This window comes from Pogona vitticeps, chromosome 5 (genome assembly GCF_051106095.1).
Source record: "Pogona vitticeps strain Pit_001003342236 chromosome 5, PviZW2.1, whole genome shotgun sequence".
Lineage (NCBI taxonomy): Eukaryota > Metazoa > Chordata > Lepidosauria > Squamata > Agamidae > Pogona > Pogona vitticeps.
Genome location: NC_135787.1, coordinates 32,695,031 through 32,711,800, shown reverse-complemented (window position 1 = coordinate 32,711,800; position 16,770 = coordinate 32,695,031). Strand labels below are relative to the sequence as shown.

At 39.0% G+C, this 16,770-nt stretch overlaps 1 protein-coding gene across 1 annotated transcript in view; it reads right to left on the bottom strand.

The window, feature by feature from the left end:
- Window positions 1–779: 779 nt before the first annotated feature.
- FAT4 (FAT atypical cadherin 4) overlaps window positions 780–16,770 on the bottom strand; it is a 154,078-nt gene continuing 138,087 nt past the window's right edge. Inside the window, exons 14-17 of the mRNA XM_020781503.3 lie at window positions 14,350–14,474; window positions 13,597–13,814; window positions 10,975–11,236; window positions 780–4,459 (exon numbers count right to left, since the gene is read on the bottom strand). Coding sequence (XP_020637162.3) covers window positions 2,592–4,459; window positions 10,975–11,236; window positions 13,597–13,814; window positions 14,350–14,474 — 2,473 coding nt within the window. The 3' untranslated portion in view covers window positions 780–2,591. The remainder of the gene's footprint in view (window positions 4,460–10,974; window positions 11,237–13,596; window positions 13,815–14,349; window positions 14,475–16,770) is intronic.

Here is a 16,770-nt window from a genome sequence, read left to right as displayed (position 1 = left end):
GTTTTTAAGGAAGACATTACCAAAATTCACATGTTGCATTACAAATGGGGTGGAAAGAACAAGATTTTAAATATGTGCATATAACATATTCGTCCATGCCTAGCTATAGGCCAGGGAATGCGAAGTGCAGCTCATGTACCACATGTGGCTCAAAGGCCATTTCTGTGGTTTACAGGGACCTACAACCTGCTCAACCACCTCTAGCTTTGGGAAAAATGTTTCAGCAAAAGTCTATCTTTCTCTGGTTCCTGAAGCATTTCGGGGGGGGGGGTTGTTGCTTGTATTTCTGGGCACTTCAGCCATTTCTGGGCAAGATGTGGTTGTGGCAGGAGGTGGGGGCACAAAAATATGGCTCCAAGGTCCACCAAAGTTCCTCTGTTGTTAATCAGAAATACTGTAATCACTTATTCCATGTCTTGTAGTATAATTGTTGTATTCTTACTCTCCCCCGTCCTCTGTCCCATGTCCTATGCTGCACGCATGACTAAGAACATGCTCTTTGGTGGAACAATGGAAAAGTAAAGAACTGGCCAAAATCCTCTTGCACAGCTATGCAAATAGTATCAACCTTTGGAGGCAAACTGCCAGAATGTAAGAAATAACAGTAGACATTAGTAGTTGCACACTGAGTCATACAACTCAGTATGCAACTGATAATATCTATGGTGATTTTAACTTTGCAATGTTTGTGCTACATCAGTATAACTAGGCAAGAGGATTTGGGTTTTTATGTTGTAACTGAGGATGAGCACACTGTTTCCACTGCTGCACACCACACATTTTAAATAAATATTTTAATTCTATTATTGGCATTTACACGTAAAAAGCATACAGTTATGTTACAATTTTATCAAAATGCGAAAATATGGATGTTACATAAGTAACAAATGTAAAAAAAAGAAAGAGGGAATACTTTTCTTACTTTCCCTGAAAGTAAGAAAATGATTCAGTATAGGAAAATATTGATACCAAAAACACAGCTGAGAAAGACAGAAGGACAGAAAGAGAACCATGCCAACATCCCACTTTTTTCCTCCTTTTTTTTAAATACATAGTACAACAGAAGCCTCATGGAAACACAGGGTTTTTCTACAAAAAAACAGATTTAAAATGTGAGGATTTTCAACAGTCACCTACTGTCTGTGGACCTTGGAGTTTCCCTTCATTATTGAGTCATTTCTTATGATTTGTTTTGTACTTGAATATGCACATCTAAGTACAAAATATTTGTATATTGTACCAGGAATGAATGGTGAACACATGCATGTGGAGAATGCCACTTTACCCATTAAATATTGAACTAGCATTGAGAAAAATTGGTCCCCTTGGTTTTATCACACATTTTAAAAAGGAAGAAACAGAAATGCCTGTGCCATTCATAACTGATACAATATGTGCATTTTTACAAGACATTTGCTGTTCCATGTGTAATAGTTTTTATTTCCAATAAATATTTTTTTAATTTCAAACACTTCTGTCATAGAACATTCTGTGTCACAGCCAAAAAACAAACAAAAAAGGTCACTCCAAGGTCCTATAGGCAAGGCAGTGCTTACAACAGTAAACACAATAATACCAAATGACAGTGCTCTATGGCTTTCTAACACTTTTAGAGGCAAACAGTTCTCACAATGGCCCTCTGTGAGGTAGGTTTGTCATAACACCCTCCTCTCAGTTTTACAAATGGCAAAACAGATATGCTGATATTGCACAGATCATGCCAAGCTGGTATTCCATCTGAGATTAATTTAGAACTAATAAGGCTTGTTTTCTCTGGCCTCACCTTGCCCATATCCCAAACTGCCTGTTCAACAGATCTGACTGTTCATTCAGTTTGCTAATGTCCATCAGTTTCCACACTGCTAGAAATTCTGTCGGTTGGGGAATATAAGGATAGACAATTCAGAAGTTCTCACACAACTTTGTCAAAAATAATAAAATCCTAAAGTGCTGATGAGCTTGAGTTGGTTTCTAGCACCAGGTGTATTGAGAAAGTTAATACAGCAATCACTCAAGCTTATCGTTCATTAACGTATCCAGATCTAAGCAACCGCAGGATACAGGAAGTACGTTTTCAAAATTAATCCAACAGCATCACTTAAAGCAACCAATATGACAGATTCCTCTTGAAAATGTACTTCAATCATCATTTGTCTGCAGAATTGCTTCAAATACCTCCCACAAAACACATACTTCCATTTCAGAACCACATTTAAAAAACTGGGTACAAATACACTCTTCACAATAAACCATTTCATGTCCTTTTTCATTTAATAGAAATGATCATTATTAATTTAAAAATCACAAACCAAACACGGAATATAGAAATTTATTTTCAAAGGCCGCATGCCAAATATCTTGTTTGGAAATATAATGCATGCAGGAGAAACAAATGGAACTAATCCCAGTTAAATTAAACAACAAAAATGCATCGTCCATTTCAGCAGCATAATGGTGATTATTTTTACAATGTATCCTAACCACTGGCCCTGGGTAAAAAAAGAAAGAAATCTGCTCTTCTCCTATCCATAACAACTGAATGGCTTGAATGTTCCACTTCTTTGCATTTTTACAATCTCAGTACAGAAGTCCTATACATACTGTTCAGCTTCCCCATCTTTTGGTTGTGTTGTACCATTTTTGCGCTCCTCATTTACACTTGGTGCTGTCTTTTCTGGAAGAGATGCTAAATCTTTAAAAACATCGACATAATGCCCAAATCCTGGCCCCCAGTTCAAAAGGCTGTCCCAGTTGAAGTTCCCTCCTTGTGGCCCAAGTTTTGAAGGCGATGTGTTGTCATGAATGGCAGGTGTGCTGGCTTGTGCACCTACAGGTCCACCACCCTCTCCCCGGCGGCCTGGGTATCTCCTAGGCTTCAGCCTAGCACCATAATTGTCTTCATCATCTGCATCCGATTCATTAACTTGAGATAGTTTGGGCATTCTAGAGCTGTACACCATGGGTTTTTCCCTGTCATACTCCATCTCAGAACATGTAAAAGAGTCATGGGAATCACTGTCAGATGACGACTCTGGAGCTGGAATTCCATCAGCTGGATTCCGTGTTCTTGACAGTGGCCTTCTGCAGTCCTCCTCAGAAGAAGACCTTCCATGGTCAGCACTACAGATGCTCGGATTTCTGGGACGTGGTGTGTTAAGCCTCTCCACTTCTTCAATGGAAAGTCCTACAGGAGGGCCACTCTCTAGAGGAATCTGCCCTATTGGTTGCTTTAAGCGACTTCCTGGCCTGGAGCTATGAGTTGCCATCATCTGAGGACTCTTGCTTCTTCTCCCTAGTCTTGTGGGGTAGTTAAAAATGCCTGGTTGACAAACATCATTATGCATCTCCAGGGAGCTCCCTTCTCTTATGGAAAGATGCATTTCTCTTGCTGGGCTGTTTCTGTAGAAAGTTGATGATTTGGAAAAGGGAGCTGGGCTATGACGTGAAAGGTGATTGGGTGTAGGGCATGCTGAATGACTTAAGGAAGTTGTCCTTAGACCTTGACTATATGAAGGCTGATACGTTAAGCTGCTTGCTCCGAGGGGCATAGGTGACTGTCTGGCAAACCCCAAAGGACTATGCCTCTGGATGGAAAATTTAGGTGTATGACTTCGGAACTGCTTGTAGTGCTGAATAATATCTGCATCTGAAGGAGCTATGCTGCTTGCGTTATCAATGTCATAGTGCTCTATCTCTGGTTCAGGAGAAGCTAGAGGGGCACTCGGTATAGTCTCTGTGTTGTGTGGTATATCCGTCTCATCAAAGATGAGGTAAGGGTTTTCTCTTTCAATTATATCAGGTTTAGGATTTCCTTCAGGCTGCTTCCGGATAGTCATATCATCACCATAAGGAGGTATATTATCAGGGTCATCGAAAGCATCATTCTCACTCCCCTTCTTTTTCTTTTCCTTTGTTTTCTTTTCTTCTTTTGGCACTTTTGCCTTCTTTCCTTTGCACTGATTGCATAGGATCAAGCTAAGCACAAGCAAAGCCAGCACTGTAGCACAGCTGCCAACAATGGCGGGAACAGCCCATAGTGGCAGAGACAGTTCTGCTGGATAAGGCTGAGGGACACATATATGGCCTCCATTAATTCCTGCTTTGCATGCATGCCCCTGGGCACACATAACACCAAGGCAAGCAACTACTGTTTCACATATTCTTCCAGTGTACGATTCGGGACAGCTGCAGATAAATCCAGACTTTTCACCAGGTTCACAGCTGCCACCATTCTGACAAGGGCTGGAAGCACAGGCTCCAGGAGGCACACACTTGTAAGTATACCACTGGTTAATGCACATTAATTCTCCCACACAGGGATTACTGGCACAGATATTGGGCCCTCGACAGCCAATCTTCACTGAAGGGTCTGTTCTAGATATGGTAGCAAGGCTGTGTTTTCCTATAAAGGGAAGGCTTTCTTCACCATACTTCAGGTAAGCAATGCAGCCATCAAAATCTAGGAAAACAAAGTGAGAAACAGATATTTAGAAGACATAAGATTTAAAACAAATGTTAACTTAGTAGGCTGATAGCAGCAGAAGGAAAGCGATATAAATGAGATGATTGAGAAAGCCCTCAGGTGTACAGCAAAAATGAACACTGTAAAATTCACCAGGTATAGTTGCCATACAAGTCTGATTCATGTCAAAGGAGGATACATTGTAGGCAGCTTTATGCAGCAACACGACACTGATAATAAATGGATGCAGATTTTCACCACTTGTTGCTCTTGAATTTTTAGAAACTTTTTAAAAAATCCCCCTCAACTTAGATTTGTTACTGTGTTTTTCAAAGTATCAGTAGTGCCGAACTATAAAATCAGCTTCTGCTTCCCCTTTAGAGCTCAATAAAAAGGACTTTCACTTGAATGTGCTAATAGTAAAAATGATTTAATAAGTGTAAGTATACATTCTGTGTTGACTCTGGTTCACAGCCCATTTGTCGAAAGTCTGGAGATAAGATCAACAATGGCTGTTAACCTCACTTTTGAAACAATTATTGCACAAAGTGCTATGGAGCAAGAATAGTCTTAGGCAAATAACCATGTAACTTAACTGTTCTCCACATCAATACCAAGCAGAGTCACTCATTTAATTTTTTTTAAAGCTCTTTTTCAAATGGCAACATTTTTAATCTCCCCAAACATATTCATTCATTCATTCATTCATTCATTCATTCATTCATTCATTCATTCATTCATTCATTCATTCATTCATTCATTCATCTTCTATGCCACCCATCAGTGTACACACTCTCTGGGTGGTTCGCAACCCATCAAAACATAATTGCGATCATACAAACAAAGAAGAAAATGTAATAAAAACAATAAAAACCTAATCTCTAGCTGAACTGACAACACTGGCATTATATTAAATATATATTAAATAAATTTAAAACAAATTTGAACATCTCAGATAAATGAGTAAAATACTAGTAAAAGGCAGCTTAATATAGTTTGGTTTAAATTAACTTCCTGAAAACTGAGAGGGATGAACCTATTTTCTCTGAATAACTAGAACCCTACTCCTGACTATTCAGAAGTAAATTTAATTAAGTTCAGTGAGATCAGAGTTTGGAAACACTAGTGATAGCACTAATACATTGCCACTTCATTGTTAAAGAAAATAATCTCATGACTCTTAAAATGTGAAAGAAAAATTAATAAAATTAATATTTCATGTTCATCACTAATTTAAACCAATCATGAAATAAAACAAAAAGTACCTAAGAGAAATACTGAATTAAAATAACTCGAAACACTGACTGAGTATTCCAAATACTTCCAGGGATTGTAAAACTCCACATTATTCTATAAATCTGTTTAACCTGCTTAAAAGAATTTAGGCATAACCTATACATTTGAAACTTCACTTTTCTTATTCTTGCAAGTAAGCACAAACAGTTCAGATCTCTATCCCCCAAATTATGAGAAATTTCAGGACCCCTCTCCCTGCCCAAAATGCAAGTGTTTTTGGTACAGAAGATTTTTGTATTTTGTACAAAAATCTTTATTTTGCACAAAACACAGATTTTAAACATAAAGCAGATGTCTGGGAAAATGCAAGTTTCTTGGGTGACCCCTGTCCATACTTTTTGCTAATATTGCTGACAGTTTGTCTCTGCTAGATAGCTCAGTGAGACAGGCGTCTGGCTGCAGAGTCAGAAGTTGGGTGTTTGATTCTCACTGTGCTTTCTGGGAAAAGCTGCACAGTCCCAGGGCGCCCCCCCAAGAAGGGAAGGGTAAACCACTTCTGAGTACTCTCTACCTAGAAAACCCTGAAAGAGGTTGCCATAAGTCAGAACTGGCATGATGGCACATTATGATGATGGTGATAATGACTGTCACTCTTTTTAAAATCAAGGATGAGAAAAATGTTGCTTGCTTGTTACATTCTTAAGACAATCCACCCGGAATGAAACACTTTTTAAAGTCACATTTTAGTGGCACAGTTAAGGATGTGTTTGTTTGTTTGTTTGTTTGTTTGATTTATAACCCATCCATCTAGATCAAAGCCTACTCTGGGTGGCTAATAAGACATAAAAGTAAAAGCAATATAATAAAATAAAAACAACAGTGACAATATAATTCAAAATGGCAAAGTCATTAGATGATGACAGGAGGGAAAGTCTGCCTAAAGAGCCAGGTCTTCAGTTTGCTCTTAAAAACACCCGGTGAGGGAGCCAGGCAGATCTCTGCAGGCAGACTGTTCCAGAAGTGAGGGGCCACTGCCCCTAGTTCTTTCTTTCCAGGCCTCTCTCGGCGTTAGGCCCCTCAACTGTCCATCCTGGCTGTGCCAAGTAATTCGGGTAGATCTAGGGGGGAGAAGGCGATCTGCCAAATACCAAGGTCCCAAACAATTTAGGGCTTTGTACGTCATCATTTACACTTTGAAGTCAATGCGGAAACGAATGGACAGCCAATGTAAGGCAGCCAGAGTGGGAGAGATATGCTGGTGTTTTCTCACCCCACTGAGGAGTCTGGCCACCGCATTCTGCACCATTTGAAGCTTCCGCATCAATCTCAAAGATAGCTCCACATAGAGCGCATTACAGTAGTCTAACCTCAAGACTAAAAACAAGTGCATGGACCAGAGTAGTGAGCACCCCAACATCAAGATAGGTACGTAGCTGAGCAATCTGCCTGAGATGGAAATAGGCAGAGCAGACCACTGACACTACCTGGGTTTCCATGGTAAGCGGTGGATCCAGATGGGCCTCTAAGCTGTGAACCTTACTCTTTGTGGTGAGAGTCACTCCCCCAAAAGAGAGGGAGTTTCCCAAACCACCAATGTCTTGGCCACCCACCCTCAGGACCTCCGTCTTGTCTGGGTTCAGCCTCAGTCCATTTTCTTGCATCCATTGCAGTACGGCGTCCAGGCAGTGCTGAAGGGACTAAATGGCATCCACTGTTGTTGGAAAAAAAGGAGATGTAGAGCTGGGTGTCATCAGTGTTCTGATGACATGAAGCCCCACATCTCTTGATGACCCCACCCAGTGGCTTAATGTAAACATTAAACAGTATTGAAGAGATAACTGAGCCCTGCAGAACCCCACAATTGAGATTCCACAGGGCCAGTACACTCTCTCCAAGCTGTACTCTCTGAGGACGGTCCTCCAAGAAGGACTGGAGCCAGACAAGCACCAGATCACCGATTCCCAAATTGGAGAGCCTTCCCAGGAGGATACTGTGGTCAAAGTTATCAAAAGTAACTGAGATATTGAGGAGGACCAACAAAGACATTTTGTGCACGTCAGCCTCCCTCAATAGGTCATCAAACGGGGCAACCAATGCCATTTCCGTGCCATGCTGCGGCCTGAAGCCCGACTGGAATGGATCCAGGGTGAGTAAGGTGAGTTTTCTTGAGTTCATTGAGACTTACCCCAAAGTAGGTGAGTATAGGCTTGTAGCCTGAGTCTTTTGCACAGAAATTCTGGGAGTTATGTTTGCTCACATTTGAATGGATTGTGGTCTTATTGTTTTTTAAATTGTTACATTACAAATTCAGCTGATAGCAACTGAAACTTTTTAGGACTGCAGGATTAAGTCACATTTTCGAACCTTTTCACTACATTTTCCAACACGAAGTCTTCACATATGTATTTTTTCGCTTGAAAATAAACTGCCTTTAGAAGCTTGGAAATAAAACAGAGATAGAAAGATATCCCTTCAGGGGTATCTAAAAAGGATGCTTACAAATAAGCACATATCTGTCAGTCAGTGACCAGATTACAAGTGAACTTTGAAATTCAAGTGGAGATTTTTGTGACGGTTGCCCAAGTCCATAAAAATATACTGTGACCTACTACCAAATGCAGAAATGTATTATTTTCACAGCTTTTTCTGTAGCATTATTGTGTAAATGAGTAGTGTGGAAACAAAGATATTAAGGCTATAGCTTTTAAACCACAAACCAAGAAATGGGATGTAATATTTCAAATGTACTCCTCTAGACTAGTGGAGAAACCACAATATGTGGGAGAACATTGAGCTTAAGGTAGGAAAAATGTGCTGGGTTTCAATTTTTCTCCAAAAATATTAATGCCGTCCACCTAAGACCAGCAACAGTATGAAAATGTCTTGTACATTTGAATGGCTCGCAATGGGTGGAGGTGAAGGAAAAAAAATGTACACAAGCCACACATTTTAAAAATGTGTATGAATAAAAACAGGAACACAGAGATACATTTTAGTCAAATAGAAATATGTTTCATCTGGAAACACACAAAAAATATGCACAAATTTCCATTGGGGAAGAGGGGGAAAATGCTTTTGTAACCTGATACAAAGCTGACAGTTTGCAAATATAGGCAAGATTCAGAGAAAGATAACAAAATCCAGACAGGGTGTCACATTCCCACCTGACCTACATCAGGTCTGTGGAATGAAACATCTGACTTTTGCTATGGTCTTGAATCTGGATCAGAATGCCTCTGCCTGTTAGGATGATGGGGGGAAAAGGCTCCACTTGCTGCAAGAGACCTTCCCCACTCTTCCTTCCCGCAAGGCAAACAGGGGGTCTAGGGCCTGGAGCAAGGGGCAAAGCTCCATTTAGCCCCACCTAGGTTGTGATTCAGGTTACCCTGCTTCTGCTGGTGATTTGTGAAAGAAAATCGACCTGCTGTTGCCTGAAGGTAGGTTTCCCTACATTTATTCAGTGGCTTTGTTTTTGGTAAGTTTAACTTCATTGCATGTCTTAAGGGCCCTTAAGTTGCTTCTAATTCATGGTAACTAATAGGGGTTTCCAAGGTATGTGAGATGTTCAAGACTGGTTTTCTAATGCCACTCCCAGGGAATTTCTATGAGAAGCTAGATCCATTTCTTTTTTAGAAAGCAGAAAATCCTTCTTTGCTAAAATATATTGCCAAGGATTCCAGCACAGAGTCTGTCAAGCTGCCAGCTGTACTTGTGACAGAAGTGAAACTTCCTGCGGAATTATATCTATAAATTATATATCATCTGTGCACTTGTTTCTGATGCAAATCCTTTCTTTGTCTTGTCCTTACATATCAAGATGGAGATTTACATTATTTTCCTCACTAGTGAGAATGGGAGATAAATTTTCTTGGCTAGGTTTCCTACAGAGGCAAGAATAAGGATTTCTGAAAAACTGTGCAAGTCTTTTGTTTTATTTTTGCAAGGCTACCCTTTTTGCACAATTGCATAAAAGTTTACTATTTCTGCAATTAGACAAGCTGCCCTGAACTAGGTTGGCTACTGTGTAATGTAACAAGCTGAAGCATTAGATGCATTATCTGAATTTTTCTCAACAAGTAGTCCTTCTTCACTTCCTCAGTCTGTGCTTGTGTTTTTCGCTTCACAAAGGCAAGGGATGGTAGACCTGTCTTCTATAAGTCACATAGATTTTGATAGAAAAAAAGACTTCTTATTTCATTCTCAGATGGTGGTGAAGATTTTTCTAGAGCTTAAAAATTCCTTGTTTAGTTTCTTCATTGCATCATGACTGCCTAAAGCAATCTACCTCCCTCCCTCCCTACTGTTTTGAATCAATATATAAAATGAAGCATAATATATCCATGTTCCAGCAGTTGTTTCAAATAGCTCCAGGGATCCATTGTGTAATCTAAAGAGGTGGTTACTACATATGGAGCATGGAATTTTGGAACAGGAATTTTGTCTCTCTTTGGACTATATATTTTTTTTGCTTCGTTATTTGTGCATCTCTGCAAATGTCATTTGTTTACTTTTGCTTTCCTTGTTTGTCAGCTATTTCTCAACATTTGGGTTCACTCAGAGTTTTAAACCTCCCTTTGTAAATCTCTGGCATGTCACATGCAGTGTAATCTAATATTAAGAAAACAGTGCATGAAAAAGCATTTTGGAGCATGCATTCTTACTGCAGGCCAAACTCCTATAACATGTCAACTTCAACATCACTTTATTAAAAGACTTCTCTCCATATACCTCTGCCCCACTCCACAATCTGTCTCCCAGTTACAGCAGAAACACCAAGTTTGCATAATCGATGTAGCCACCAGTAGGAAAGGAATGGAATGCCATTTCATTCACACCATTTCTCATACTAACCAATGTTATGCGGATTCACTGTTTTCATTGGACACTACGGAAAATGTGAAGTGTGAACTTAGAACAGGCAAGGTTATTCCATCTGGTGATAATCCTTTAAGTTAGACAGTTTTTAGTGTAAGTGCTCTCTCTGAAACATCACTCCTTACTGCTTAGTAAGGCTCACTGTCTTGCTAAATTCACTTCCTTATTTTTTTTAAAGGAATCCAGACAAGAATACCAACAGCCAGACTGCAGGTTTAATCCATAAATGGAACTAATCTTTTAACATTTCTCTCTTATTCTTTCATGTGTGATTCAAACTAAGATGCTGTTGATGTTATAGCACAGCTGCTGGATGAGTGATGCTCATGAAGTTATTGTTGCTCAGAAAAGTATACCTTGCTTCCTGTATGTATAAACATTTGCTGGGTTTTGTTCCATACCTGGATCACTGTTTCTGGAGGCTTTGTTAGGTGGAATTCCACCAAGAGAAACTGTAAGAACATTTGGTCCTCCGAAATCTTGCGTGACATGCACAATGTCTCTGCTGTGGGTCTTGTCAACTGTAAGTACTGTTGAAGTTCCATTCTTTTCAAGGAAGACAAAATGCCAATGGCCGTCAGAAACATAAACTTCAGGGATGCTTCTTTCTACCTTTCCACCAATTCCAGCATCAGAGACATACTGTACTTTGCCACCTTTAATCTGTAAGGAAATATTTTGAAAAATAATAATGATAAAGGGAGCCACTCAAACAGCTGCATGCATTTTACATTACATAGTAGGTGTAATAGAAATGTACTCTTACAGGTTTTGATATCATAGCAGCCGTACCTTGTGGTATATCCTCTGCTGTTAAATACTTGGCTATCAGTAAGAACAATACTTATGAGCTGAGAATAGGTTGAAATACTGAAGAGAACACGTAAGGCTTGCCAGGTCACAGCTACTCCTAGTTTTTACAGTATACTATCTACCTGAAATGTATTTAATGCATTTCTAAATCTTTGGCCCTGCAAATATTTTGGACTTGAATTCTCAGAATACCTGACCATTAGGTATGCTGGTTGCGATTCCTGGTGTCTAAAATATCTGCAGAGTCACATTCTTGCATTTTGAATGATACAATGCAACAATAATTCATGATGAAAAGCTGATGACATGGCTTCCATAATCATGGTAGCATTAAAATCAATCCACTCTTTAGTCTGAATGCAGATAACTAACATACACTTTTTTAAAAAATCACCTCTGTAGGCAAGATAATGTTAACAAAAGCTGTTGGACTGTGGCCGGACAGATTTTTTTTTGCATTCTCACTTTTGAACATTGGTGGTGGTGTAGTGACAGACTAAGACTTTGGAGAACAGAGTTGGAATACCTCAGCCATGGAAACTGAGTGGGAAAGTGGAACTAGCAAAAACACTCCTTAAATATCTCACTAATCTTGAAAACCCTGTTAGGGTTTCTATAAATCAGTTCTAACATGACACCATGTAACAGTGATGACAAGGCCCAGCCAGTGACTGTACTGTTGTAGGATTCTGGCAACTGTATTTTGCATCTTGCATATCTTTAGTCTACATCTGGCTCATTCCTTATCCCCATTTGTCAGGGAGGCAGATCAAGCCTACTGGTGCCAGAGTTTACCAAGGTTGCTCCCACCAAGTGTGCACAAACTCAAGAGTATCTTTGTTTTCTAAGGACTATCTGTAGGGTAAGTATGATGGTTCATCCATTTGTACATGTTCTTTCCTTACACTGCCTATAGACCAAGAAAGTACAAATAAAAGCAAACATTGCTATGTGCCTGCTTCAGACAAAGTGAAATTGCAAATTATGTGATAATGTCCTGAGAACCTGTGAGTACAGACTTTTGTGATGGAAAATCTGTCTCCCTCCGAGAGACTGGGAAACCAGATAAAACTGATAAATTAATGCTGGCTGAAGCATAAAACTGTGGTATTACACTGGAGATTCTTATAAACTGGAGAGAAAATGGAAACAATTAAGTCAAGAAAACTTGGATCTTATATCTATGCAATAAAGACGCTTGCCAGCATTACTGTTCTACTTACTTAGGGTTATGACCAAATTGACTGAGTCATTGCTAAAAGATTGAATCCACTGCTTTTTTTTTTTTTTTTTTTTTTTTTGCAAGAGGAACACCTACAAGATGCTAAAACATTTGAAATCCCTTTCATCACATCATCATGATACTTCAGCATCTCTGCTGAGAAGCAAACAGTGCATCTGTCCATTTATGGCTGAGATCCCATTGCTTAGTATAGTAAATTACAACTAGACTAGGCTTACTGAATAAACAGAAGAGTTAACTCATCACTGATTCAATGGGCTTATTCTAGTTTTCACGTACTACACTAAGCAACAGGATTTCAGTCTCTATATTCAAAGGAGAATTCAGCTGTTACTATGACAGGGAAATATGGCCAGCCTAAACCAGGTTTTGAAGAAAAGACTCCCTGGAGAAGACCCTGATGTTGGGAAAGTGTGACGGCAAGAGGAGAAGGGGATGACAGAGGACGAGATGGTTGGACAGTGTCACCGAAGATACCAACATGAATTTGACCCAACTCTGGAAAGCAGTGGAAGACAGGAGGGCCTGGCGTGCTCTGGTCCATGGGGTCACGAAGAGTCAGACATGACTTAACAATAAAACAACAACAACAAAACCAGGTACTTCATCTCTGGATTTGAGGGCAGAATTGTATGTTGACAAGATTTTTTAAAAATGAATTTGAGCATACTAGTTATATTATATAGGAAGTCTGAATGACGAGAGAAAAATAAATAGGAGAAAAGATGTCACTCTACTGTGCAATGTTTCATTAAGAACATATGCAACAAACATTCTTCTGACTGCCATTCAAACAGTCAGAACCTGGAATCTAGACAAAGCTGATTAGAAGCAAAATCATTCAGCCCCTCTGATGGCTGGAATTCTGCCCAGCACTAGTTAACTTTCTGGTATTTCTAAGGGCCAAGGTGAATTCAGATGGGATGAATATGACCAAGCAGCAGAATCAAATCTACTGAGGACCTACCTTCACAGTAGTATAATTGCTGCTTTCCTGGACATGGATTAAAACTCCACTTTTACTCCTTGTCCTGAATTTCACTTCTATACGATCAACAGTTTGGAACTCCAAAATAGCATTTTCAGTGCTATATCTCATCATATATTCCCACCTCCTGTTCTGTCTTATGTGGTAGTCAAGATGACCTTTGCCTTCTAATGACAAGGCAGTGTCAGCTGTAATGTCTAGAATATAAAAAAGGAAATTTTGCAATCAAATTTGTATCACTTTAATTGTTTTCCCAGATTTTTAAAAAAGGTCACATTTTAAAAGTTAAAAGTACACAAACTACCATATGTAAAGAAACTGGTCTGATCTTTAACTTAAATATAAAACCAAACCAAACCAAAACAGTTTATTCCCTAACAAGGAAGAGAAAATAAATTTCCACAGTTCTGTCCTGTTCTGCCAACTAGTCTTGAATATGAAAAGGTTTTCATGTAAAAGCAAACAGAACCAAACCTATCTTCAATTATAGTTTAAAGTTTATTAGACAACTGAAAGTGACTAGCTGGTTTTAACATCTGTATATCTATTTTTAATTACTTTCTCCAGAAATTACTGATCCCATTTGGAGCATTATATTTTACTTCATAATTATTGTTATAATGAATTCAGTCTTTACATATTTCTTTCATGTGTAAAACAGAGTACAGAGGAATTTATGCAACATGTAAATGTAGGTAAAAAGCAAGCTGAAACAAGAAAAAACATATTTACGTTTTTCACAGTGTTTCCCTGTCAGTCCTTCTTTGCAGTGACACTGCTGCCAAGACCAAAAATCCATGCATGTGCCACCATGCTGACAAGGATTAACAGCACAGGTTCCTTCCAATCTAGGACACCTAAACAAACACAGTGATGCCATTTTTATTGCTTATTTAATTACCCTGTCCTACTTCCAAGAAGATTAGAGCAATGAATGTGGCTTCTCCTTCATTTCTTCACAAAAGGTCTGCGAGGTACCTTCAGATGAGAGATTGTAACTGGCCAGAGATCATCTAGTGAGACTTGTGGATGAAAACAAACCAGAATTTGGTCTCCCCAATGAGAGCCATACTGTTCACTTACAGGAAATTTAACAAGGAATTCTTGTGGCAACTTGAAAGACTACCAGAGGTGATTGGCACAGATTTTTATGGACTGCAGTCTTCTGCATTAGATGAATGAAGTGTCGCTTGAGCGGGCAGAATTTAAATCTATATTTGCTTATATTTGTAAGAATATTTTAAGATATGATTTCATAGACTTTTCTCCTTATTTTGCTGAAAACTAAATCACAAAATTGGAAGAACTACAAAATCTAAAGGATAACTGCATTCTAATCTGCACATTAGTATGGAAAACTGTACAAAAGGCTAACTTTCTCCTGAATTCAGACTGAAAAAATACCTAAAGCATTCCTACCTTTAATTACTATATTTTAAAGTATTAGTGAAACCTCATTTACAAAGTGATCCTCCTTGAATGTAAGAATATGGATGCTCCTGAATGGTCTGTTATATTCCTAGTAGACTGCTACTTAATGTCATGTCAGATTGTTTAATGGCGACCTTATGCTTCATTTTTACATCTAGAATAAACAAAGCCTATATAATCTTATATTTTATGGCTTCACCCTAGATTCTGGCTTTTTGTGAGCCTCTCTCTCTCTCTCTCTCTCTCTCTCTCTCTGTGTGTGTGTGTGTGTGTGTGTGTGTGTGTGTTTATGCATGTTCAAACTTAGTTGGAAACAAAATTCCAGAAACACATAGCTATTATATTAACCACATTGCACATAGCCTGAAAATATAATGCGGAAAGTAACAAGAGTAAAAGTATCCACTGAATTTGGAGCAATATATTTTTTGTTTGCCAAGCACATCTGAAACTAAGTCTTCAACCACTTTTCACTATGAAACTGGCCAAGGCATTAAAGAAAGAATTCCAGTGGACAAGAGACAGAAAAAAAATTACAGACATGACTATCCTTCTTCAGTGGGGAAACTCCAATGTTTGGCTGTCTATGAAAATATAATTGATGCTGATATCTGTGTGCTAGAAAGCTTTAGGAAATCATATGCCACAAGCTGAGTCCATGAAAGAGAGAGGGATGAGCTAACCACTCAGGACGTTCTCTTATTCCATTTCTCAGTTCAAACAGCAGGATGGAAGAACAACAGGTTCAGCTAATCAATCATGCTGAAATGGCATTCACAGGAGAGATGGTATGAGGGAAACACATAAGAGGAAAAGTGAGATAACAGACACTTGAGTCTGAGGAATGGGGGTGCGGGTACTGTACTGAATCATACCAATGCAGACAAATCTGCTAAGTATGGTAAACAGAGATTTTTTTAAAAAATACCGCCCCATGTTGCTGATCAGCAAAAAAACAATATGTATGTTCAAATCCACATTCTTTCAAACCGCAGCAAGCTTTTCATCAGCTTTTTGTACCTGTTAACTTTCAAAGACTTCCTTTCATAGTGATATTTAAGAATGAATAATGAAGTGCAAGATTGCAGAGTCAGGTCCCAGCTGTGATACAGCATGCCCAACAATGCATATCAAACCTGACACAGTTCTTGAGTATTCACATGCCCATATATATGATAACATGGATGAAAGTGAGTGCTTCTATCCACACTATATTCAGGATCCTTGAGTCATTCTCAGCTGAGAATGAACATTTAGTCTATTGCATCATGACCATTCCAGCAAAGAATCTGTAAGGTAAAGGTTACCCTTGACAATTTTTGTCCAGTCATGTTCGACTCTAGGGGGCGGTGCTCATCCCCATTTCCAAGCCATAGAGCCAGCGTTTGTCTGAAGACAATCTTCCGTGGTCACATGGCCAGTGCGACTTAGACACGGAACGCTGTTACCTTCCCACCATGCCGCCCCGAGTAGACGTGGTCTAGAGGGGCGGGGTATAAATAAATAAATAAATAAATAAATAAATAAATAAATAAATAAATAAATAAATAAATAAATAAATAAATAAATAAATAAATAAATAAATAAATAAATAAATGGTGGTACCTATTTATCTACTCGCATTTGTATGCTTTCGAACCACTAGGTTGGCGGGAGCTGGGAGAAGCGACGGGTGCTCACTCCGTCACATGGATTTGATCTTACAGCTGAAGACCTACAGAA